The sequence below is a fragment of the Drosophila subpulchrella genome, chromosome 2L (assembly GCF_014743375.2).
Source record: "Drosophila subpulchrella strain 33 F10 #4 breed RU33 chromosome 2L, RU_Dsub_v1.1 Primary Assembly, whole genome shotgun sequence".
Taxonomy (NCBI): domain Eukaryota; kingdom Metazoa; phylum Arthropoda; class Insecta; order Diptera; family Drosophilidae; genus Drosophila; species Drosophila subpulchrella.
Window position 1 is genome coordinate 14,674,912 of NC_050610.1, and position 27,520 is coordinate 14,702,431.

Genomic DNA, 27,520 nt, shown 5'->3' on the forward strand with positions numbered 1-27,520 from the left:
TGCGCTGCTGTTTCATGATGCAGGATCCTCCTGCTTGGCTTTTGGGAGCGGCAAGGGGGGGGGGATTTGGCGGAGCGAATGCGCATCCTGCGGCCACAGCCCGTCTGCACTATGCTGCGTTCCCGGCGCAAATACTGGCATTATCGGCAGCCTTCATTCATGGATACCAACCGACGGCAGTGGCGCGAGAAAAAAGGTGAGCAGGAAAAGCCGAGCAGGTCCTGTGTGAGTCCTACGACCCGAAAAGGTTTGGGAGCCACTGGAAGGACAAACAGGAATAGCTGCAATGGAAGGGCTCCGAAGAGCTTAAAGCTTTGCAAGAGATGAGCCTAAGAGACTGCTGCCCACAAGTGTCCTGGCCCGAAGAGAGTGCCCCCACATCGCTTCCTTTGCAGCATCTCTCTCTTACTTTCTCCGCTTTTTATGCCCATTTCTCTCTCATTTTCTCGCTCTGCAGGCGCCCTGTAGTTTTGCGTTTGTAAAAGCCATTTTTCATTCATACGAACTTACTTTAAATTAATTTTTTTGTGGGGTCATAAATCATTTTTGGCTCTGGACCTACGCATGCTGCGTCTGTATGGGTTTCTCGCATTGGTATGTGTGTAAGCTCATGCATCGTGTATTTGGCATTGCGTGTATGAATGAATGTTCAATGTATTGGCAAGACTTTCAAATTAGTTTCTATTGAACTGATGAAGGTGAGAATCGACAGCAGTAGGTCAATTTGGGCAAAGTGTTTGAAAGTTGAAAATACAGAGGAATGATTTAATTGAAAATATTTTAATACTTATCTTAACTACAAATCATGAGGTACTAAATCCTTTGAACTTAACATTTTAATTGTTTTTTACTAGAAAAATAAATACAAATTATAGATCAAATTTCATAGCAAAAATTAATATTTGTGGAATCTTTTGTTTTTATGTAATACATTCGTAAATTATTTTAAGTTTGATGTTCAAATTATCATTAATATTAATATTTCGTTTTTATACAAGGTGCATTTATTATAATTACAGACAATGTTCCAAAAGAAATATTAAACTTTATGTTTTCTTTTAATTTATTTATGTTTTGCTAAAAAAAATGTTTATAAGTATTAAAATCAATAGAAATATATTTATAAATATCTTTCTGACTACGGTTATCTTCTTAATATGCAAGCATAATGGTTGTATTATTTGGAAAAAATGATACAACTTCTAAATATGATATAGCTGATGTTAGGTCTTAATTTTTTTGAAAATTCCCAAACATCTTGAGTTGACCACGCACAACCACCAAGGCAATGGGCATCGACAGGAGTGCCCTGCACCCTGTATACACACGAGGGGCAGCTGCCACAGGAGCAGAGAGTGCGCATCCTGGCGCACTCTTACAGCCTCCGAAGAACGCTCTCCGGGAAGAGCTTGAAAGCTGCCGCCAGAGCCACACGCACACACCCACACACCCACACTCGCACAGCGAACACATTCCAGGCTCCGTGTGGAGTCACGAGTCCTGACGGCTGGCAAGGACTCGTGGCACGTATGCATGTATGTGTGTGTTCCAGCCTTCACATCGGCATCTCGCATCCCCAAGCAGCGCTCGGATTTCGAATTTCTGCACAAGGATGTGTCGTGGGATGCCGATGACGATGCCGATGCCGAAGCCGATGTCGTGCCCATGGCACTCGGCTCCTCCAAAGGACTCTGGCTGTGCAGCAGGCCAAAGGACTTCCAGCGCCGCCTGGCTGGCAATGCTGCACGGGCATCGGGCTCAGTTGGTGTTCCGGTTTCGGGTTGTGCTGACAGTTGCCTTTTGCCTCCATGCACAGCGGCTGAGCGATTGAGCGATTGAACGATTGAACGGTTGGACGGTTGGACGGTTGAGCGGTTGGACGGTTGAGCGGTTGGTCGGTTGAGCGGTGGAGCGGTTGAGAGTGTGCCATCCGTGCGGAGCAGGAGAGTCCTGTCGCGTTGCCCGTGGTCTGTGCCCGCATCCGTATCCGTTTCTCCGTGCGTCTCTCTTCGGGTGTGTGCGTGTGCCTGTGCGTGTACCTACATGTGTGTGTGTGTGTGTCTGTGCCTGTTGTCTGTCGCTAACGGTGCGCGCGCTTCTGTCTGTGTGAGTGTGTGACTCTGTGCGTGCCCCTGCCTGTGTGTGTGTGCACAACAATACTATATATCTCTATATACTAATACCAGTGTGGCCCACCACTCACACACGGCCTGCAAATATAATATTAGAAATATCTATACACAACAATTCCAGCAGGTAAACCCATTGAACTATTCAGGCATCTATATAGTATGCTAGCAAAAAACAATAAAACGAAAAAAATCACAATCATTCAAAGTATCCTTTTTGCTCTCCCTTTGTCCATGGCTTTCTGGCCCAGAGCTCGTGTTTGTGCGTGTGTGTATTTGTGAAAATTCCATCATCATCGGCATCGGTTTAACCATTATCATTTGCCTTATAGCTGTACACATATTTTCGTACATCCTTCCTGCCTCTATTTTATTTTTATGCCACCGATTCTGTCATATCTATTACATTCGAATTGTGCCAAGGAAGCGTGAATGCGAATTGCTAATTGACCATCAAGCCATCAATATTCAAAATGGAAAGTATCTTTTAGATACATGTCAAGAGCAACTCTCTTGCTCTCTTTCCTTAATGTCCGCTCTCTGTCTCCACATTTTGGCATTCGTGTGTGTGTGTGTGTGTCTTTATAACAGGTGCCAAAAAATAAATGGCAATGGTTACTTTTATGTTCACATTGTGTGGGCAGCTGGCTGCGGGAAAGGGGTACGAATGAATAAAACCGAATGATATGATATTCTGGGCCATTATCAACAAGTGAGAGCCTCGTGATTATCGCTTATTGAATAATACATATGTGGTTAATTTCATTAACTAACTCTAATGTTGTTCTTCTCCACTTTATAGCCGTCGACACGCATAACACACGCAATGGATGTCAGAACTAAAACCGGATATCCGAATAAATAAATATAGAACCACATACACACACTAAACTAAGCAATATTTAATTTGGTTGAGTGAAAATTCACAAGAAAAACAACAAATTTAATTTTAAAGTTTAACGAGTTGCAGAAATAATATTAAGCCGCGAAAAATATTTAATCGCCGAACTGAATAAATCACAATTCCGAGCGAAACGCATAAAAACCATAAATAAAGCAATTTTGTAACTATAACACAGACAAAGCAAACGAAAAATAATAAATAATATATAATGATGGTGAAAAACTCATGAATAAACATTTACAGAAAATTGTAAATATTATTACTGTCATTTAAGCATAATGCATACATACAGAAATTCAAAACATGTTATAAAGAAACTATTTTAATATCCATACCGACACAATACAAAGACATAAATCCATTTGAATAAGAAGTGTTCTATTATATAGAGAACTCATTTCGCAAATGAAGTTTAAATCTCGATAAGCAACCGAAACGCGCACAAGATTGATACAAATTTTTAATAATAATACACTAGAGCATAAGAACTGCCCAAGAACAGCTAATTGGCTGATGAATTAAAACAGGATTAATTCGGAAATTCCTTGAAAACCTTCGTTTAAACGAAATTGAATTATTCGATTTAACTCGATACATACATACGCATATTTCAATAATCGCATCTAACTAAATAATAATCATTACTGAACTAAAATTAATTGCATTAACTTCATTACTTATCAAACCAAAAATTCTGGGAGACAAATTTGATAAAAGAGTTTGAAAATTAATAATAGCACGCAAGCTAAAAATAAATCAAGTTTAATACACGAATCAGTAAACGGAATAGTTATACAATTATTCAACACGATCAGCTCAATCCTTCAATGCCAATTGGAAAGTATTTTGATTGCATAACAAATGGAGAAAGGATAAAAGGTAAGTCAATAAACTGAAATTGTTTTTTAGAAATACAACAATTTACATTTGCTTGAAAATGTTAATGATAAATCCAATAATTTATAAAAATAAAATCAATTGTGTCTTAGATTATTCAGCTTTAAAAGATAACTAAAAAACAACTAGCTTTCAATTTGAAGTAATACGCACTCGAAAAAGTGTTTAGAAATTTTTTTTTTGCACAGACTTACTTTCCTAGAAAACCAAAATTTCTTAAGGATTGGCTTTTTTTAGTTCATAAAAAAAGTACAAATTTAATACTTTATTCACTGTAGAAAGAAATAAGATACAAATTTTAAAAATGAGTAAAAGGTTTTTGTTTAAGTTTTTCCCTCTTGGCATTTAAACATTTTCAGACTGAGGCTGAGGAATGTCTATGAATTTATTTAAAAGAGCCCTACGCATTTTTACATGGGCAATATGTTGGGATTAAGTTTCATCTCGTTTGGGTGAACCATATTTTGGATCCACGCCCTAAAAATTCGCCATAATCACAGAGAGCGTTCGTATACCTAACGCCATAGCTGCAGGCATTATTTCAGTTTTCTCCACCGACTTGATTTGCTTTTTTGTTTCACTTTTCGGGCGAGCATTTTAAAATTGTTCCATTGACCTTTCGACCACCACACGGCCACATTCAAATACCCAGCTGGCAAGTAAGTGGGTGGCCGGATGATGGGCGATGGGTGGGTTGTGCGTGGGTGGCTGGGTGTTTGACTGGTTGGGTGTTCCGGAGCAATGCCCAAAAGCAAACAGAACGGCAGAACAGCAGCCACTCGGAGGACAATAAAAAAGCAGCGCACAATTGCCAAATAAATAACTTGACGCTCGCTGCGTCGTCGGTTTATTTGCCCTGGTGCCGTGGTTTTTGGGCTTTGGCTTGATTTTCATTTTCGTTTTCATTTTGGAAAGCCCACACACAAATACGCACCCACACACTCACATTTGATAAGGACAAAAACTACGACGACACTGTTGCTCCGGCTTCCTGTTTTGTTTCCATCTTCTGCACTCGCTGCTCATTTTGGCCTGGCCCGGCTCTTTTTTTCATTAATAATATGACACAATTCGCGCTGCATTGTCCCAAACTGGCAGCGCCCATGAGCACTTTCGGCTGTGCCGCCTCCTCACGCTCATTATGCCCATTTGAGGCTTTGTCTTCGCCAGTGCAGCCCAGACCCAGACCCATTCTGGGCCAGGACCAGGCTCAGGCAGCGTCTTTGGCCATTTCTTTCGCCATTCATTCAGGCAGACTGCGGCATGAGTCCACAACACACACTCCCCCTGTCAGCAAATACGAATTCAAGAAGTGCATACCCTGGTTATACCCATAAACTGCAATTCGATGCCGATAACGAAGTTCTACAATACACAATAAACCTTTCATTCTGGCATCCATATCGAATATTCTTAGACCTGATTTCCCAGTGATTTGTTAAGGTTCAGGGAAAGATAACTAGAAGTTAAAGTGTTCGGAAAGACAATTTTCTTTTCTCAATGCAACGACAAATCATTACGGAATACTTAAAAGTTGTATTTTCCTCAATGATAAAAAAATTAGTATATCCAAGGATTTCATGCTCAATTTAAATATTTTTTGCTATTAATGGATGAAATATTGCTGTTTTTATTTACATTAAAAGAGGAAATACTTAAAAAAAAATTTTGAATTTAATATGATATATGAATATATTATGAGTATTTAAAGTAAATATCGTTAACACCAAAAGTAATATTTTTTACCTTGGTTTAAATATATTCCAATTAAACCATGCAATTTATTTTGTTTTGTAGCACTATGAGCATTATGTTTTAGTATTTAGTTCAAATATTTAATCTAGAATTTAATATTTAGATATTTTTTTTTTCTTATCCATATTTTTATCAGTACTTACTAAAATAAAATGTTTTGCCTATTTTCCATTTGAAAAAGGTTATTTTTAAAATATAATTCCATTTAATAACAATTTAATAACCTAAGCGGGCTTAAATCTTTGTAAGGAATTAGGAATATAATACAATAAGCCCACTTTATAGATCTGTGACTTTTCAGCTGGATTAGTTTCGTTGACAATAAGTAATACACCCAAATGAACTCCCTAAGACAAAGTCTTCCAACCACGAATAGTTCTGATGGTAGATGATGGTTGAAGTTATTGAAACAGTAACTAAATCCATTGTTTTGTTGGCAGTGTTCCTGCTTTTCCACACAGTTGTTTGAAAGCGAGAACCGCAAGTCTATTGTCCTTGGACCAGTGCCATTCGGAAAGAGTATGCCCGAAAGTAATTCACTCTCGCGTTTGCCGACGATGTCCTTAATTATGTGCCAGCAGCCCTGACTGACTGCCACAGTGGCACAGTGACTGCTCAAAGGACATACAGCCTCTTTGCCGCCCACTCACCAATACACACTCACACACACACACACACACACGCAGGACGCAGGACACATAGGACATAGGCGTTGTCAGGATCTCGGCTGTGGAAGTCGCAGTCGCGACTGTTACGTGGCGCTCGTGTATGATGACGATGTGTCATGTTGGACTCCGGGTCTCGGCTTTCAGAGTCCTTGTTGCGCTTGTTTTTATCGCCCTTGTTTGGCCGTTGTTGATGAGTGCCGTTGTTGTTGTTGCTGGCCGCTTTTGAAGAGCGCTCTTCTAGTGGGTGTCATGTCCGCTTAGTTGTTCTTGCCCCTGGCCCCCTGGAGGGGGCATCCTCCTCCTATTTGCCGCCGCGCTTTGAGGCGACGCCGCATTGCCTACTGCTTATTTATGTATGAAGGACCTTAAACTTTGCAGCGCATGAAAATGGCCGCAGCCAAGTGAGATGGGTAGAGCACATGAACCAAATTATATACCCACTATCTAAGTGTGTGCAGATACAACAAATGGCGTCGCTACTTTTTTAATCACAGCCGGCGACGCAGTTTTCAGTTCTCAGTTCTCAGTTTCACTTTTCCATTTGCAAAGTTTCTCACGTGTGTCCTCCCCCAGTCCTTCCTTGGTGTCCTTTTATTTTTTGTTTTTTGTCACCGTTGTGGGGCCAACTGGCAGCTGGCAAGTCCAACGCACAAAAGCTGACATACAATGCTCACTTTTTGTTGGACCACCTCTCCCCTAGCTTTCTGCGCTTGTTCTATTAACCTTCGCCTCGCGAATGAAAAAGGGATTTAAGGTTAACAATTCTCTGGGCTTATTCTTCGGCCACTTAATATTAGCCGTAACTAGGCCAGTGCAGAGGTTGGTAAATATAGATATGGATAGTTGGCGACACGATTCGCAAGATGTTGAGAATGTCTTCGCTGAGAGTAAAGCACATTTAAGAGTCCTTGAAGTTCCATTTAACTCATGACCTGGTTTTTGGAAAAACCAAACCTTTATTGGGAAGAAGAGAAAGAACATGGGAATTTATAAGATGGTCTATTAAGAATATGAGAATAAATTCAAGAACCATCTTTTAAATAACGATTATAAATTTAAATAAATTTACATTTTACTTTAAAAAAAATCATTTAAAATTAAATAAATTAAAGTACGACTAGTGTTAACTTAAAAATAAAATAAATACAATCTTGGGAATAGAGAAGAAAACGTTAGTAATAATATTTTAAACTAAGTTTTGATTGTTGGAAACTGAAGAGTCTTACTGATTTTAATAAAGAAAGACAGATGTAACAATATTGTATTAACAAAAATAATTTTCAAAACGAATGTATAAATCGACGTTTTAAATATAAATAAACATATCCTGGAAGGTCGGATTGGCAGCACTGGCTAGGTCCAAGTAGAAGTCCATGGCTCAGGCAGACCTGTCATAATTTGTGAAATTTTAGTGCTCATCCGAGGATTTGTCTGCTAATCTATAATTAAAATTATTGTCATATCATTCGGGAGCTGGAAACTTTTGTGCCACCAAAACTTTTGCCCGCAGAGGGCGGGGTGGGCGGTCTTAGGTGCGGATAGAGGCTTAGCCATGAAATGCCCTAACATGCTGCCAGTTAAACTGTCCATGGCAAACGAACCTCCCATCGCCAATCTTCAACCTCCAACCCCAGAATCAGGCAGCTTAACCCAAACTGATTCGGAGGCAGCTACGTGCCTGTGCATTTGAGCAGCAGATGTCACACGGGCGGGGGCCCAAAGTTTTTGGGGCCGCCAGCAACTTAGATAATTTAACAGTTCCACGGAAGGGACCACCGGACGGGACCAGTACTTCCTCGAAACGCTTTTCGGGGGTTTACCTCTACGTGAGATAATGCAAATTTATGGCTGGCAATTAGCGAGTCGCGAATCGCAGTCGAAGCTTGGCAATAATTCAAGGCAGCCCACAAAGTTTGACTAGTCCCCAAGCCTAATTGCAGTTGCCGACGTGAGAAATCTGGGGCGGAAGTGAAGCGGTTGATGAGTTTCATCTCACTTTCGGCTGCCGTGGAAGCTCCCGGTTCTCAGAGTGCTGTGGAAAACAATGAAAAACCAAAATCCAGTTAGCGAAACCCAGTAAACCATTAATTATCTTAGGCGGCGCCTCGCATATGTGATGTGGGCAACCGGCGGCTGTGAAAAGATACAAATATACAAGTACGCCGCCAGAAGATACAGATACGGGCTGACTGTCAGCTATCTGTTATCCAACAGTTATATACACTTTGCACACCCCGAGCAACCAGAATAACCAGGATAACCAGCACACACACACTCGCACTCGCAAAAGAAGCCCGTCGTGCCGTATCTGTATCTTTTTCTGTTTCAGATACACACGCACATGCAGACACACACACACACAAGGCATCAGTTGCAATCTGACTTCAATTCAATTATTTTAGATTAGAATGTGACTGTGTCACACACACTTTTGTCTCTATGTCAGCTGTCATTCATCCGTTCATATGTTCCATAAAGTCAGCCTGCGGGGCGGAGAAGTTGGGGCATTTTGCGGCCCAGGATACGTGCCCTATACGCCAGGCAGCCTGTTCCTGCATCGACACTCGCCCATACATATATATACACCCATATTCTCGCATTTATGCGACTCTATATATGTGGGGTTTCGGGTTCACTGTGAATGTGCCCAACAAAGCATTGTCCCAGAGATCCCGACTCGAAACGAGCGTGACAAAAGTAACAAATGTGCGAGTCCTACCAGTCGAATGACGTCAGGCTTCCTGGGGGCTAGAATATATTCAAGTGCCTCAAACATTTATGTGCTTCTGTTTCTGTATCATCCTACCAAATTGACTTGCGTTTTGTAAAAGCGCAGTAAGCCTGCCAATGAGTGACCTTTTAAATGCCTGGGAATCACATTTCAATCGAGATAATTGCTTGGCCGAGTTGAGTGAAAAGTCAATTATGAAAGCATGCTGGCTGAGAAAATGGTAGAAAAATGTATATTCAAGATATACAGATAGTGTGTGCAGTTGGCTTTGGTTCTTTTATAATCATAATTTCAATCAGAGGAGTTTCTTTATAGTCATTATATTTAAAACAGTTCTAAAATACTTTGTAACCCAATGATCTTAACCGATATTAGCATAAAGAAACAATTTTTGTCAAATAAATAGTAATCAAAAATCTTGCCTGCTGGGAAGTTGTTTAGTTTTTCCTTTTAACCAAAAGAAAATACAACTCATAGAAGGTTCAGCAGGTAAAATTTCAAAAGGGCAGGTACCAAAAAGGACCAGTTGATAAGAATAAAGTGAAAAAAATTTCTTACTGTTTGGACAAGAAAATAAATTGTAAACATAAAAGACAGATGAAAACATTAAAACAACTACAGCGGTTATTATTTGCTATTAATTATAGAGGAAGTCGTAAACTATAAATACATCAATGAAAACCATTTAGTTCCGCTCTTTGTGAGTCATATCGGTTGCCGATTCTCAATGGAAAACAATTGCATCTTTATAGTGTGTTGTTTTCAGCCTTATCACTGTCTTTATGCGGGCAACTTATGAAGCGGGCATTATGATAACAGAAAATAAAGGAACATAAAGTGCTAGAGAGAGGACGGTTCAAAGTGAGAAAGATCAGCGATCCACCACGGTTTTATAAATCCGAGGGTGACCTTTGGCAGCGGCTCAGACATGTTGCAAACCTCTGGGATGAGAGCACTGAGGAAAATTATTAAGGTTTGCTGACAAAATTATATTTAAATAGTTAGTTGCAAGTAAAAGAAAAATCAATAGGGTTAATTTGAGAGCATTTAACTCATGCATGACAAGTCAATAGATATTTTATAAGGTAAAGGTATTGCTAAAAAGATCTATTTAACAAATACATAAGTTAGGAAATTTTAAATGCAATAGGTGATGTCTCCGAAGTTTTAGCTTGAAAGGTTGGCTTTATTTTTTTTCCAGTGTAGAGAGTGATTTTATCTAGCTGCGGATGTTATTGTGTCCTATCTGCTGGCCTGCCTGCCCTCTCCGCCGATCCTCCCCGCAGTCCGCTGCCCGAGCGGACAGTTTAGCTCTCGTCCGCTGTTCTTGTTCTGGGAAAATTCAGTTGTGTACCGACTGCAGTTGCGAACAGACAAGACGAAAATTTCTGGAAAATGAAGTTCAACTGGGCTACGATTCTGCTTCTCGGTTTCGTTGCAGTGACCGCCCAAAAGGATAATTACTGCGAACGGAACGAGACGACCAGAATCCAAGTTCCGGTCACCAAGGAGGTGATCATCGTGAAACCCAAGCCCTTTTGGAAAATTTGGAAAAAAACGGAGAAGAAAGTCGAGTTGCATGACTCGATGGAGGAGCAGGTGACCCACCAGTTGGTCAGGGAATGCTGCCCTGGCTATTTGCAGGTGGAATCCGGTTTGTGCGAGCCCGTCTGCACTCGCGGCTGTCCGGCCCACGCCAGCTGTGCCGCTCCAGATCGCTGCGAGTGCATTTCCGGCTACATCTCGGCCAGGAGTCACCAGGATGGCAGCCACTATTGTGAGCCCATCTGCCAGACCCAGTGTCCGGCGGGTGCCCAGTGCGTAGCGCCCAACACCTGTGCCTGTCGCGAGGGCTACACCCAATTGCAGCCGACTGGCGATGGAGTGAGTGCCGATTGTGCCCCAATCTGCCAGGTGGGCGACGGATGTGCCAATGGCAAGTGCATCGATGTGGAGCGCTGCTCCTGCAATCCCGGCTATCGGTGGGACAAGACCGAGGAGCGTTGTGCCGAGCTGAGTGCGGAGTACAGTTCCGAGGAGCTGGACACCACCGAGGGCAGCTCCGAGTCCTGGGCCAGCAGTTCGACGGCTGCCATCGCGGCCACCGAGTGTCCCGAAGACTATGTCCTTTTCCGTGGCGAGTGCCGCGAAAAGCAGTTCAACAGCAATGAGGCGGGCTGCCCGAACATCGACTGTGGTCCCCATCAAACATGCCTCGAATCCGGCAAGTGTCAGTGCTCCGCAGGATATGTGGCCGAGGAAAATAGTGGCGCAAGTGGAACGCTCAGCTGCCGGCCTACTTTATTCGAAACAATGATTCACCTGGATCAGGCCACCGACGACGAGGATGAGCTGAATCCCTGGACCATTCCCATCATCGGTGTGGCCAGTGGAGCCCTCTTTGTGCTGCTCATCGTGGGTCTCCTGGGCGGAAAGCGATACCGCCAGGAGCGGGCCGCGGTGGCCAGCAAGGAGATGGAGTGCCAGTATTCGCAGAAGACCGTGGATGTGGACGAGTGGGTGCCATGATGGAGTCCAGTTCACCCTCGGCGTTGGGCTGTGTTAGATATACCTTTATTGTTAACTTAAAAACATTTTTCATTTGTGAATAAAGAACATAAACTTAAAAACATTAAAGAGCGGTTGAAAAGATTATTAGGTTCTATTGTGGGTATATAAGAGGAAAGAATTATTATTCTAAAAAAAATCGTCTAAGATAAGACTAAATATTAATATTTGTGCAAATCGAATAGGAGTTAAGCACTCGAAAGTGAAAAAGGGAACAGACCTGTTAAATCCATTCCCAACTAGTCAATGTTTCTCACAGTTATTGATTGCTAGGAGAACCAATAAAATAAGATTAGAAATTATTAAACATTCCGGTAAAAATGCATCTGTTCCATTAATCATTCAATATCTTTTCAAGCAAAACGTATTTTTTCACTTATTCAACTCTGTTATCAGTACCTTTGTTCACGCAGACAAAGATAAGAATTCGAAAAGATGATTTTAGCTACAGTTCGATGAAAGTGAAAGAGTAAGCCTAACAATTTCTAAGCAAACAACAGATAATAAAGTATTTTCACTAAGGATATTGGTTTTCCGAGGACAAATTAAATATAAAAGATTAATGGGCTTAACAATGCAACACAGTTTTTAAGCCCCTTATAGTTTGATACTAAACCACTGGCTGATAAATTTAAACAGTTTATTAAACATTTAAGTCCATTATGTCTCGCTTACGGATTGTGAGTCCCTAAGCAGTAATATGGACTCATATGCTGATTACTGGCTGATGTAAATAAAATATTCATAAACGTTTGAGGCAAGAGTGTGCATGCTGAGCAAAACAACAAACAAGTTATCTTTAAAATGGCTAAAAATACTCAGGCAAATGAACAGACAGATTTTAGATATTATGATTTTAGACCAACTATGCAGAGTGAATACTTTATTAAGCCAGCAAAATGTTAATTTGTATTTAGAGTATTGTATTTGGGAAATTTTAATTTAAAGAGTTTTAGAAACCATTTAATCAATATATTTTTTTTGTAATTTTAGAAGAGCTGGTATATTAGAAAATATGCGTACGTTTAAATAATGTTTAATTGCATTTCCTAAAACTATTTATTATATTTATTTTAGCTTCATTTACTACGTATGCTAATCTCTACATTGTTACTTTAAGAGCCAAAGCGTATGCATCAAAAGTCGAACGCTTTTGTGTATCCGTATTTGTATCTTTAAAACGGCTGTGCGAAGTGTATCTGGCAGCGGGACAAGGATCTTTTTGGCCATAATCGCTGCACATTTATATGTGTTTTTCGTATCCGCACAAAGGAGCGTGGGGCAGAGCTTTAAGGTAAACAGGGAGAGCAGATCCGGGAAAGAGCCGAGAAAATCCGCCGCAGAGAAAGTGCGAGCGAAGAGAGTGCGTGAGAGCGAGTGAGTGTTGGAAGCGTGCAAACTGTAAGAAAAAGGACGAAATGTTGCAAGAGGAGGCGGACCTCAAACCAATATCTGCCCCCTCGGCAGCAAATACAACGGGAATACTTAAAGCTTCTTTAATTTTTATGTTGTTTTCTTCTCTCTCTCTTTGTCGGTGTGTTAAGTATCTGTGTTTGTGTATCTGTATCTGTGTGTTTGTTTCAGCCATTCTCTTTGATTGCTTTCACTCGCATCCGAGTGTGTGTGTGTGTGTGTGTTTGTGTGTGTTGGGGTAACCTTTGCTGGTAAATATATTTTTTCGTGGGAAGTCGCCCAAGGACATGGCCTGGCCCAACTCAACTTGACTCGACTTGCCATTGCCTTTTCCTTTGCCTTTCGTCCTGCCGTATCTTCCGCTTGCTCCTCATTTTTTACACATATTTTTTTGCGTTTATTTTTCGCACAGTTTGCTCTTTCGCTGCTTGGTTATTTATTTATTATTTGTTGCTGGCAAAAATTGTTTTAGCTTTGCAAACAGAAAAGCGCTTGGCAACGGTTGAGCCAAAACCTTGAGAAACTAGCAAACGGGAAACAAACTTTTTAAATGCTTAAGCGAATTATATAAAAATAGTTACTTCAAAGATTCCGCGCTGATGGCGGACATATTTTGGTTTTTTAGTCGAGTGTTTTCATGGTTCGTTTGTTGTGGAAAAGGGTTCAAACAGCAAAAGTTGTCACAGGAACTTTAGTTCAAGCCTTGATTGTACATAAGGGTTTTTTTACAGGAGTTGGAAAATTTATTTTCATTCGCAAATGTAGTCACTTGATGTTAAATAATATTTAAATATGTAATGCTAGTCAATTTTATTTTTTTTTATTAAATAAAAACATTTTTATTCCAATGATATATGAAAATTTCTTACTTTTACCAAAGGTGATTATTATATGAATATATATGGTACATACATATGAATACATGTTTTTGAATGGTTAATTTTCAATACTTATTGAGTAATGTTCATTTTATTAATTAAAGATAAATAAAAAGAAATGTTAATGAAGACTTCAGACTGCTTTTTATATTCAAGTGTATCTCTTAATCTTACTACATATATGAAACATATTAATTTATTTTTAAAATTTAATTTTAACTAGCTTATAAAATTAACTTTGAAAGGTGCATACAAGTCACTAGGGTTTTAAAAAAACTTTTAAATGTGTTGGAAAATAATGCAGCAGTATATTTTAAAATAAGAAGTACAAAGGACTTTTTTAGAAAGATTAGAATGTGATTTTAGATTTAGAAATGTGTTTAATAGAGTCACTCTAGTGTTACCAATGAAAAAGAAGTGCATTATTCCATTTAATATCTCGAATGCAAATATTCTAAAAATCTTTAATATTATAACCATATACGAAATAAAGACATTAAGTAAAAGAAAAATGTACAATCCTAAGGCTTGAGCATTAACAGTCTAATAGTAAAAGCAATTAAAAGATTCCATATTCTAAATCTCCCTGATAGATAAACTCATAATGCAGTAAATATTATAAGAAAATGACAAGGCTTACTCAAAAACTTATTTTTTTATTTGTTACAAACCATAAAATGTACTTATTCTAAAAGCAATTTACTTTTTTTAATAGAGTCAAAAACGAATAAAAATATTCTTGTTGAAATGGAATATGAACTTATTTTTCAAGACAAATGGAAGTTTACTTTCTGCGCTTTCTGGGACTGCGTTTATTGTGGGAACTTTCTTTATGGGTAGCTTCACTTCACTCTGCTGAAGACATGGAGTAAAATCAACAACCAGAGCTCTTACACATTTCCCCTCGCTTCTTGGCAACCTAGCGGGAGCCCTGCAAATTATTCAGTGTGTACTTGTTGATGCAGCCCTCGAATAACACTTACCACCCCCAGGACCCATCGCCACCCCTCCCAAGCATCCCAACCATCACAACCATCCCAACCACCCCATCCCATAATCCCCTTTCGCTCTGCAGCCTCTGCAAAAATGCATTGTCGAAAAGTAGGTCGCTGCAGTTTAGCTCGGATGCAGTTCGCTGTTTCTGTTTCTGTTTCTTTTACTGTGCTGCACGGGAAAACGCAAACAGCAGCCATCAAATATTAACCACTAGTTGATCCTATGCAATTTATGTGTGCGAATGTATGCCCCTGCCACGCCCACTGGCAGCCCAATTAGATGGGGCGCAGGGGGCAAAGGGGGCAAAGGGGGTTCGAATGGGAAATATGCGAAACTTGGGTGATTTTTAGGACCAGCTACTTTATGGTCCAAAAGCATCAGGGCGGGAATTTCAGTTTGGGGGGCTGATGTGGAGATGAGGATCCTAGGGGCGTGGCGCATGCAACTTCAGCTTGCCACTTTTGCCACCGTCACGCCCAGTTTAACGGCAGCAGCAACACTGTTGACCTATTTTTCTCGGCGGTACGCAGACTTTGAAATTATTTACAGCACCAAAGAGAGACAGAGAGAGAGAGAGAGAGAGGGAGAAGGAGACGGGTATACCGGAGTAGAAAGAGTAGGGTAGACTGAAGAGTGCATGCGAGTGACGAGGGCTCTGTTTCAATAATCACAAAACGATGCCCCCCACCCCGTTGCATTCTGCGATTTGTGCCCCTTAACAATTTTTGCAAGCCATGTTTTCAGACTGCTTATTGTCAAGACGTGGCAAGGCCAACATTTGTGGACGTTGCAATTAGAGAAGCCCTTCTAATGCACCGCCTGAAGTACGTTAATAAGTTTCGCATTTCAGAAACAGCCAACTTCCCAAAAGAAATTCCCATAAACCATATGGCATATTGGCAGAGTGTCTGACTTTTAGTAACTGAGGCCAAAGCAAAAAAGTTATGCCTGTGCACCTAGCTTACACACAATATTTTATATTTGCCAGTACATTCGCATTTTTATGATAAAACATTCGTACGCTCTTGGCTGACCTAAAAAATCGTTAAATGTTTGAAAAAGCATTTTCCACCCAGCTCAATGCTGCGAGAGCTGCAACCCCCCCATCATTTTTCCATGCTTTTTATTTTATTTTATTTTATTTTAGTTTTGCCTTTTAGAAAGTAAAGTGCCCAGCCCGCAAAGCATTTAAGTTTATGCACATGGAATCACTTGCACCTTGTATAGCCGTGTGCTATATAAACTGCAGGTGCGTACATGTATATGGTTGTAAGGATATTTTACCAGAGTATTTAAAATCACTTTGGTTGCATAAAAAGAAGGAAAGTAAATCCTTATGCAGTCATGTGGCTTAAGTTTGTTCCCGGAATTGTAACTAACTAAATAAATTTTAAGTGAAATACAAAAACTGCTTAACTTTTTTGTAAAAATATTTTTTTTTTTTTTCAGAAATTTATTAGGTTTGACTAAAAAAAAACCTATATTCCTCTATTTTAGCAGATCATATGAACCTAATGCATATTCCTTTATTACTTAATTTAAAGAATCTGTATTAAGATCGAGGAATTTTTTCTGAATAAATAATGATAATATTCTAATAAAATATAGTATGAGTGAAAAATTAAATAGGAAGAATGCAATTAAATTTTCCTAAATTAAACCGATATGAGCTCTGTTACAAAAATAAACCACTTCTGACAAATGCGTACTAATAAAACATCATAGACACTAAAATTGCTTAGAACCCACAACGTTAGTGAATATCCATTTAAACCGACAGTGCTGATTAAAAAGGAATTAAACCACAAGGCATTAGATATATTTGAATTGAATTGAAAGCCTAGGGAAGTACAATCTCGTATTCTCGATATAAATATCAGTTTGTTGTATACAGAATCTACGATGGAAATATATAGTCCTATTAACACATTTTGTGGCTTGGGCTTGACTTTGGCCAACAGCTGTGCTTCAAATAATTCAACTGTGCGATTGGGCCAAAGCCAAGTTTCATCGGAGAGGCATGCAAATGATGGTGCCGCACCGGTGGGTGGTTGGGTGGGTGTTTTCACGGGAGGTCAAGGGGCGGGGTGGGTGGCTCGACTGTCGCGCCCACTTCTCCGCTGCCAGCCGCCTGCTTATTGGAGCAAAAATTAATTGAAAATGTTGGTCAATTGCCTCGCCGGCAGCTCAGCTCCAATGGAGGTGGGTGAACTGCGATGAGGTGGAGGCGAAGGTGGAGGTGCTACGCAATCTACTTTAACTTGTGCTCTGAATTACCGCCCGCGGTGGTGCAAGCCATGGCCCAGACTGTAATCATCGCCTGGCTGCAGCCACGGTATTAGTAATTATTATTTACTCCCCTGTAAAGCAGATATTGCTGCAGCCAGGCATCCGCGAACTATCGCCGTGCCCCGGCTATGCAACTATTTTAAATGCCGCAACATTAATTAGTTTTAATAGAGAGAGTTTCAGTCTGGGTTGGCAGTGGGCTAGGGGCATATTGGTGGAGGAAAGGCACCACCCAAAAGGGGCGGCATTTAAAATGCACTTAGGTTGCGCAAATATCGACCAGAACATAAAAGCCACGCTCTATAAGTATTTTCTGTGCTTTACACAATTTGTTGGGTAAGGCGGAGTTTGAGAGTAATTGCTACAATTGTTTGGAATATAACTTCAGCCGAAGCAGTATAATATTTACAAAGGATTCGTTTAAGAATATGTTATGGAAACTAAGGAAAATACAGAAATTGTCAAATAAAATAGTCAATGGATTTATTTTGACAGATAATAATCAACATTGTAAATATTTGCCAATCGAAGATATGATTTCTCGTCGAAACTACTCCATTAGGGTATTTCTCTTCTGAAAAAATAACAAATAACAAAAAATAAAATAACAAATAAATAACATAATTGAATCCTTTTGGTTTTCGGTAGGTTTATTTTAAAATGCTTCAATAGTGAAGGGATATAAAACACGAATAACAACCAACATTGTAAATCTTTGCCAGAAATAACTCGGTTATATCACTTCTGGCCGAAACTACTCATCAATAAGGGGATTTCCCTTCTGTAAAAATAACAAATACGATCCAAGGGAATGGGTAAACACATAATAAAATCCTTTGGCAGACAATCAACAATTTGTGATTGCAAATGCCCCAAATTGATGTTGCTCCTCCATTCCGTCAGCCTGTTATTTTTGCAGTACAGCATTAATAACATGCAATTTAGTCGAGTTATCTTTGAAATACCATCTTAATGCATTCTGCCGCCTGGCAACTGCCACTGCCAAGGAAATCAAAATTAGATTGCGTGCAGTTTTGCTCGGGCTTCTCTGGTTCCTCTTTTCTTTCACCCCCATCCCTAGATTTTCCTAGGTTTTTCCTATTTTTCTGCTGGCACGAGGCTTACATTAAAATTTCTATGCGTGCCTAAAAGACGGCTACAACATTTGGAGAGGCTGGCGATATAAGAAGGAACTTCCAGCAGCATCCAGGGCTAAAAATTTAGCAAAAACGAGCTTTTACCCACCCACACTTTGGCACGCACTTTCTCCACTCGAAAAGAGAGAGAGTTTGGACCCGAAGAGAGACAGAGAAAGAGCGAGAGGTTCTCTTTGGCGGTGAAAGTAGTGGGTGGGGGTTTTCTGGGGAGGTTAAAGAATAGAACAGCAGCGCTTAATTTGATTTTGAAACCGAAGCACCCTGTATACGCTCTTTAAGTGTTTGTTTATGCGTGGCCAAGTAGGACAAGTAGGGTATCGGATGGTAGAGAGTGGCGAGGGGAAATGGATGCCACATCTGCCTAATAAAATTAATTTAAAAAAGCTAAGGCTGCTGCCGTTGCTGCTGTGTTGTGACATTAATTTTTACTTAATTTATTTTTGCGCCGTCGCAAAAGCAGCCTCCTAGCACCTCAAACCCCCCATCATCATCATGGGCATTTCAATGGTTTTCGGTTTTCGCTTTTGCGTTCGTTTTTCGCTACCAACAAACCCCAAACACACACACACACACCAACAGATTTATATAGATTTACGTGTATATATATTTATTTAGCAGGACCTCCCACCAAAAAACACCATTTCCATTTCCAACCTCCTGCAACATCTTCCAGCTCATTTGCCGCTTCGACGACAAAATTTCAGTTTTCAGTACGTTAATGTGCAGTGGGTTAGGATACGATGGGTTGGTATGGTTTGGTATGGGTTGTTATAGGGGGCAGGGGGTTTGGACAGGGGTGTATGAGCTTTAAGTGCCACTGAGATTGTGTTGGTGAGCGGGTGTCACCTCATTGGAAATATGGGTCAAGTTGTTGCCGTCTGCGCTAAAAATTAAGTTGGCATGCCAGCTGCAGTCGACGTCGACGTCGGCATCATCCGGTTGGCAATAATTGCCACAGCACATTTAGGGTTAATCCTATAGGGTTAATCCAGCCAAAGTATATACGGACTTTCGCCCCCTTTTGTTCGCCAAGTTAATCGCCCCCAAAATGATTCTTATTTATTGTTGCAGTTAGTTCGAATTTATGTTGCACCATAAACAGGATACTGTTGAATATGTGTGTATATACATCAAGGGGAGGTTGGGATCTCTAGAGGAAAGCAGTTACCCCCAAGTACCCCACCAGTGTTTATATAACAACTTAAATAGGTATATTGTTTTCAATTATTTTAGTTTAATTTCAAAGTTGGGCTTGTTTTCAGTAGTTTATTAATATGAAATGAAAGCATGGAACAGTTTAATACAAATTCCGGGAATTGTGTGAACATGTTCGTAATAAGAGTTAATGGTAAATGCAATTTGTATTCATTTTGTTTTTATATTACAGAAAGATTTACAAATTATTGGAACTGATTAACTATTAAAATGATTTAAAACTTCAGTTTTTTCTCTAAATTAGCGTATTCCTCAAGTATTGTATATCCAAAAAAACATAAGGCTAAAACCCCTTTGTTGCTGTGATAGTTCTATCGAATGGGCCATTAAGGATTGTATTAGCCATATTTTATGTGATTTCGGTTAAGGCCAACGCCATTTGGACCTGCAGCAACACTAATTTGGTAAATCACGTTCTGGCCAAGTGGTGGCCATTCCAGAAAGGGGTGGAAAAAGTCCGTTCTCCGTTTGGTTGGTCCGTGTGTCCGTGAACTCGGTGTGTATCTACGAAAATCGTATTCTTGGCCATAATGGGCATGTAATTTATTTTTGGTCCTGGACATTCTATATTTGGTCTTTAGGGCCATGTTAAATGCCAAGCTGTGCTGTTGTTAACGCAGTTTCCCAAGGTTGGGGGTGCCAAAATGGTGGCTAGATAGGCAGGGCCGCACCTTTTGTTGTGCTTTTCCTTTATTTTATTGTTAAAAAATCGCTTGCTTTATGATATTTTGTTCGCCTTTTCATGTTTTTCGCCCTGTGTCTGTGCGTCGGATTGTGTTGGTCAGCAAAGTTTGCTTTTTATGATTTTTAGTTTCGCCCGAGATGCGTTGAAAGGGTTCGTAACCCCATCTCAACGCCATCCCATGTCCATCCTATCCCATCCCAGCGGTAATGTGTCAGGAAAAACGGGCCACGTTGTCTTCGGGATCGGGTTCATATGCTTCATATGGTCTGGCCCATTGAATTGGCCATATTTTTTGGTCATAAGCAGACGCTGAAATCGCATAGTTTATGCCTTCGCTCGGTTTTGTTTGAAAAGTTTTGCTCAATGAATTGGAAGCACATGGCTTTGAGGATGGGCTTTCATTGAGCTATCTTTAACAATGTCCGAGAAAAACTGACCGAATAACACTTTAAGTCCTGGAATGAAATAACAGTGAACGCTGTTATCTTAAGTTTCCCATTTCTGGCTATTTATTTTCACTTAGACTTTTCCCCCTGGGATATTTCATTTTGGCCTGCATTTTTGCTCAGCTTCCACCCGTTCATGACCACCATTCCAATTCAATTTCCTTTCACAGTAGGAAAACTTAGAGTGATGAATTGCATTTCCAGCCTCTGCTTCTAGTGAATTCAATGCTTAAGTCTATTGAACTTTGACTTCGGTCAATGAAAATGTTTTTGCTTTGCGTTGTATTACCACAGATGATGATAAAGATCCCTGCGATGATGAAGATGATGATGATGGTATGGCCAGCATTGCCAGTTCGCAGTGTAAGTGCAGATAAATTATTTTTTGAGCGGCAGGCAAGGAAAATATTTTACATTCGGGGAGGACAGGCCCCGAAATGGGCGTGGTCGAGGCGTGGGTGCCTACAGTTCGAGCTCCTTTGCATGCCGAACGGATATACAGATACAGATACATATACCCATACGTATCGCCCGACAAGCTCGTGAATATTTCTGCTTGTCTGGGCCCTGTTTGTTTGTTGCTTGTTTGTTGGCCATGTTCGGTCCTGCCTTTAGTTGATCATACCACAACGCGTTTGCAGCCATTGTTGTTTGCATATTTGCATTAAAAACGACAAACACTTTTAAGCAAACACATGTAAAGTGGTGTTGTCTTTCTGCCTCTTTTAGTGTGTCGGCTGTCGACAAATATAACCGAACATAAATCATCCGTAGCAGTCGCATAAATAATAAATACACACACTCCAGCCCACTGAAAAAGATGCGTGGGCCTTCATTGGATGTGTGTAAATTGTTTCTGCATTATGGGCTCACAAATTCCGTTGATTTTCGCATTTAATTTTATTTATGGCATACTTTAAAAGACAGCTTAGGTATGTTTTTAAAAGGCGAAGTATTTAAAAGTGTACAAAAAAATCAATACAGCAGCTTTTCCTTTTAAGCCGCCTTATAAGAAATCAAATAAATTAAAACTAACTAAGATATTTGAGAAAAGTAAACACCTTATACTTAAAACCAACCAAAAAATACTTTAAACTACAAAAATAAAATTCTAAAACAGATAACAAATTCCTGTCGCATGCATAAGAATAAACTTAAGACCACTTAAACCTATCCCTTCGAAATGGCCGCAGTTTGTCATCAACTTTTCGCGGTTAACTTGAAGCCCCAAAAAGAAATACAGATAAATAGAACTGAAAATCCACTTGTAAAAATATTAACAAAACAGCCGCCAAGGAAAAGTCTGGTCGTAACATGGCTAAGAACATTCAGCACATAATTCTTTTTGCCAGCCGCAAAATAAAAACCGGCCCAGAGAAAACTCGTGACGCGGGTAAAGAGTCGGGCTGGGAAATAAGGCGAGAAAAAAAAACAATTTCCACTTTTTGCCAAGCGAATTCATAATTCATTGAGCCAGCTGTGTAAGGGGGGTGGGGAAAGTGGCGAATGGCGACCACACCAAGGGTTGGCTATCATTTACACCATGCAGTTTGCCCATTTCCATCTCCGGCCAACCCCGCCCCTCGTTCATCATGCAAAAACCGTTTTTTGCTCTGTGCGCTGAAAATTAATTTGCTCACGCGCCAAACGGAAAAGTCTCTGGAGTCCGAAAAAATGGTTTCATCTGCAATGCGACGCCAACGGTTGCCATTTTTCCCCCCTTTTCCGCGACCAGAACTGAACTGGTCGTTCATTTTATGCGACGACCATAGCATAAATTTCGGTAAAATTCCATACATCAATACGACTGGCTGGCGAGAAAATGGCACAAAATTTGTGCGGTCTGGCACTTCAGCTGATTAGACGACCGCAAAACTCTTCGAATATTTTACAGCGATTGCAATAAAAGCGATACCTTTGCCATACTCTTTGTCCATGGGTCGTATGCGCAATATTTGCCACTGGGCATGCGGCCAAGAAATAAAGTGCTGCCTGCTTTTCGGGGCTGGGGGGCCCTCCACCACCATCAACATCCCCATCAGCATCTGCACCTGTGCGATCGCACAACTAAATATTTGAGTGGCATGGCCGTTGTTGTTGAGAGGCCCCAAGCCAAGTGACCCATAAAATGCCACCACAATTCGCCGCCAACTGTTGCAAGTTGCAATCCCGGTCCACCGCAAGCAGATGTCCCCTGTCTTCCGCGTCATCGCTTTATGCACGCCATTTGGACGGGGCTTCCTGCCTTCCGGACGGGTTCAATTGCAGTTTAAGCGCTGTTTTGAGTACTCACAGCGGGATATTTTGTGAAAAGATTTTTTCATTGGGCGGAAAGAAGTTTTTTCGAAATGGAACTGTCGTTCGTAGCCCATTGCGAGCTCTTTATTTAATAAGTAACTATGGGTACCACAAATGTTACTAGTTTAAGGCCAATGTATTTTTTTTTAAATGCCACAGATAAGAAATAAACATTAAAATATATAAAGTAACATTTTTTTTCATGATATTAATATAATTCCAAATATTACACACAAATTTTGGTTCAAATTTGAAATTAATTGTGGTCTTACAATATTCTCTTAGTTTTTCAAAGAGAAGGCGAAAAAGCCGCCCTAGATAAATTTATATTTTGAAAAATATTCGGTTTTCAACCTTCTGGATTCATTTTAAAATGTCATGGCATCCTAAGCATGAATTTTTTAATTTAATAAATAAAATAAGATGTGGGTTAACTTTTTGTCTATTTTCTATATATTGCCGTAACTTTTTAAAAAAAATTCATTCAGCTAGTGTCACAATTTGACATTGTTTTCAAGATAAAATTTATTCCCCAGCAAATATTTAGAGCTGGCAATCAGAGTGTTGTGACGTTTGCTGTGTCGCTGACAGCCTTTTAGATGCAAAACAATATTTCCTATTACATGTCAGAGCAGAAAACTCCCTCAGTTCGCAGCAGACGAAAAACCATTTCCATTTCTTTCAATTCAAATTTCACTGACAGTTGCAAAACTGAACTTTGACAGGGGGCCTTTGACTAGTTTGGGGGACTGGAATACATGGAGACATTTGTTGACATTTCTATTCTATGCATTTATTGTTTTCGCCTCCAGCAGCCGGGTACAACATAGTTTTTTTTTTTTTGGGAGCTGCCAAAAACGTTTGGCATATCAAAAGAAAAAAAAGATTCAATTGACATTCGGACTGTTTGCAGCCAAGAGAAAGGGCTCCAACCACTCGGCTTATGCCGGAGGTCTAGCCAAAGTAATTGCGTGGTCCCAGTTTGATTGTCTTTTTCTTATTCAAAAACTTTCGAATGCAAAGTGTACGGAATGTAACAAGTTGTGGCATGAATATGCATGAGCTGCATGATGGTCCGTTCCCAGAAAATGCCGTCCTGCTTAACAGGACGTGCCATAAATGTCCCGCACATGTCCATCAACGTCAGGAATGGTAAGTTGTCCATGCCGTTGTGGCATTTGCATTTTGCATCCTGCAGCTGCTTCAATTCCTGCTCGGCCATTTGCCAGGATACTTGGGCCCTTGTGTGCCCATCGTTTGCATACGCATTATTTATTGAGACTGCCAGTGGAGTCGGAGTCCTGCGGGATTGGAATCACTGCAACTCTATCGGACTTGGCCTTAAGTAGGCCTTTCGGCCATCCTTGATCCTCAGCCACATCCTGACCCGGCTGGCAGCTGCCCAAAATCCTGGGGGTGATTAGCATGCAAAATGTTCGGGGCTTATTGTTTTAGCAAAACTAATTAATTTGAGTAATTGAAACTGAAGTTCAAGCAATATCTTAGAGAGCTCTCGGCTCTCCATCGAGAACTGTGCATGTCCTAGTTTCCTTTGTTATTGCAAAGTCGTAGGCCACGGCCTGAGGTTACTGGTCGGTTCAAGGGGTCGGAATCTGAAAAGCTCGATAGTTGAAATGACGCCAAGGGGTTAAATCCTAATGCAATCAACCGATTCAGATTACTCTTTAGCTTGCCATTACTATTATATTACTGGTTAAGAATAAATTACAGTACATTGTTGCTAATGTTTATATAAAGGGATTTTTGTTCTTATATCTAAACTAACTATTATAATATTTTATTTAATATGAATTCCTTTATCTTTCATTTCAGCCGCCTCTTTTGCGTACTTAAATAAAGAAGAACTCAAGTAAATAAATAGATACCAAATGCTACAAAGCACTGCCATATACAACTGCAACGGATTGCAATAGGACAACTAACAATTGAATAGCTCTACATATATAGCAAAATAATACGAAAATATAGGTTAATATAGAAACTACAGAGTAAAAACAAATCGAAGACCACGAACAAATGAGAGAGAAAAGGAAAACCAGGAACATCAACAGAAAATTAGGAACATGTAAAATGCTATGATATTGTAAAAGTCATTATGAAAGCAGAAGTTTAAGAATAAACTTTAATTGTAAGAAAAAAACGCAAAAAAATAATAGGAAAACGCTCTTGTGGTTGTAAAGAAAATAAGAAGACAAAAGAACGACATAATAATGTTGCAAACAATAAAACTTATACTTGCCATATTGATGTAATAAAGGGAGAAAGTGAAAAGGCGGTGAAAATTTCATAAGATTAGTAGGTATTAAGGGCCGCCGAGGCACGCAACACAAAAGGGAATTAAGCCCCCCTTTTTCCGCCCCCCTCCGAAGGGGACAATGTAAGCTGCAGCAGCTGGATAAGGCCGAAAATCCGAAAATTAAATTATTGTAATCTAGTAGAGAGCAGACAACATATCCGCTGGCAACAACCAACACCGAAAGAGACTATGAAAAATGCACAACTGAAACTGACTGAAGTTGACGATGATGAGCTGTGGCTGGCAGTAAGATTAGCGCACTGCGGCAGCGGCAGCAGCAGCAACAGCAGCAGCAGCAGCAGCAACAAGAGGCAACACCAGCAACTCACCCAACTGCAACCAAGGAGCTTAAGTACAAAACACCACAGCATCATTGCAAACAAGCAGCACAATAGCCCAGAACAGAAGCCATCACAAAAAGCGGAAGATGTAGCCAGCTATGACCAGCAGCAACAGCAGCACGAGCAGCAGCAGCAGCAACTGCTAGACAGCAACATGTTGTCGCCACTTGGCTTTGCAGCAGCAGCAATTGCTGCCGGCGATCAAGCAACAACCCAACAACCAACAAACATAAGACTGTGTGCACGCAAGCGACAACGATTGCGTCGCCGACGAAAAAGAAAACCAGCAACCCTTAAGGAAGCAGCAGCAGCAACAGCAACAGCAACAACTAGCAATAGCAACAGCAGCAGCAACACGAGCATCAGCAACATCAATCTGCCTGCGACGGCCACCTACATGCAATGTCGCACAAGCGAAAAGGACACCAGCATTCCAATGTCGAATCGTGACTCGGCCACATTCACGCTGGTGTTGCAGGTGCTGCAGGTGTTGCAGGTGTCCCTGCAGCAGTGGCAATTTCAAATGCAACAACGTGCGGCAATCCTGCTCAGGGGGATTGCGATCAGCACCACCGCCTTCATTTCCTATTTAGGCAGCTTTGCGGCGCAACTGAGGAGCAGCAACAGCAGCAACAACAGCAGCAGCAGCAGCAGCAACAGCGGCAACAGCAGCAGCAGCAGCAGCACGCAAATAATCAACGGACTTAATAAACACTCATGGATATTTTTATTGATATATTTGAATTTATCTGCTAAAGGTGAGTGCCATTCAAATTATCTCGAGTGCTGCATGCAGCAACAGTTGTGGCAGCAACAGCAGCAGCAGCAACATAATGCACCCCGGCAACATATTGTCACTTTGACACATAAAACCACTCAAGGGTGGGGATATTTTGAGGGTTGGGCTGCCCCTGCTGTCATTGTTGTTTGCCAGTTGTGACATTTACGACAGCCTCAAGTGGGGCAACAACAGCCATCTCAGACCGGTCTATGCCACTTGAAAGCGTCTGCGCCTTAGGTTATTTTCTTTCTTTTCTTTTCCTGCGTCGCCCCCACTTGAGGAGTCCTTAGTCCTTGTTCGTGGCTAACGCGTGGCAGGCCGCAGTTGGGGCCCTTCAAAGGCCATGTTGCATAAACGCTCTCTTCACTCAGATGCACCTGAACGAGGCCTATTGAAGGCTCAACCATTTAATGAATATAATTGAAAAGTTTAAACTTTTCAGTTGTAATTGGCACTTACGTTTTTTCCCCAAAACGTTGTATCACTTTGAACGCCCCTTCAGAGAATGGCATTTGTTGGTTAATTAAACTAAATTCCCTGCTTTAGTTGGCCCACATTCTCTGGCACAAAAACCATTTGCCAAAAAACTAAGCAAAGTCATGTCGAACAATGTGTGGCTGGTGCTGTGCCGAAAAGTTGCAATGCCATAAATACTTTCAACAAGCATTTGCTGCACAGAAATTTCCCATCTCAAGTGGTTGTGGCAAGGGGTTTAGAAAATCTTTTTTAATGGTATATATATTTTTTGTTTTTTGTTTTGCCTTTGCTGCACTGCACTAAAAGCTTAAAAATTCTTTGTCACGGCAACAATATCTTGAACGAGACAAGGACCAAGTTTGGCTGCCAGCTCAAATGCCTGCCATTCCATTAGCAGCAGGCGAAAAAAAAACACCTGAAGATGGTGGCAAGGAGATGGCTTGACTGCCACTTACACATATTGGGGTTATTAATGGCTGGCCATATGGGCAGGAGGAACACGAGGCACAAGATGGAGAGTGTTGCCAATGTTTCAGGCTGGCGCAGAGCAGAGAAAGTCGCATTCGCGTGTCGCG

General features: G+C 40.7%; 2 protein-coding genes across 4 annotated transcripts in view; both read left to right on the forward strand.

Moving 5' to 3' along the window:
- Window positions 1-1,752: 1,752 nt before the first annotated feature.
- LOC119548455 (neuronal acetylcholine receptor subunit alpha-7) overlaps window positions 1,753-27,520 on the forward strand; it is a 57,728-nt gene continuing 31,960 nt past the window's right edge. For 2 of the 3 annotated variants that reach the window (XM_037855719.1, XM_037855721.1), the window contains exons 1-3: window positions 1,753-2,256; window positions 2,932-3,912; window positions 24,863-26,445. In XM_037855719.1, coding sequence (XP_037711647.1) covers window positions 25,536-26,445 — 910 coding nt within the window. In that variant the 5' untranslated portion in view covers window positions 1,753-2,256; window positions 2,932-3,912; window positions 24,863-25,535. The remainder of the gene's footprint in view (window positions 2,257-2,931; window positions 3,913-24,862; window positions 26,446-27,520) is intronic. The other variant, XM_037855720.1, reaches the window with a different exon arrangement.
- Window positions 10,443-11,721, forward strand: LOC119548456 (multiple epidermal growth factor-like domains protein 11). The gene has a single exon (XM_037855722.1). The coding sequence runs from the start codon at window positions 10,480-10,482 to the stop codon at window positions 11,611-11,613; it is 1,134 nt and encodes a 377-aa protein (XP_037711650.1). The 5' UTR covers window positions 10,443-10,479; the 3' UTR covers window positions 11,614-11,721.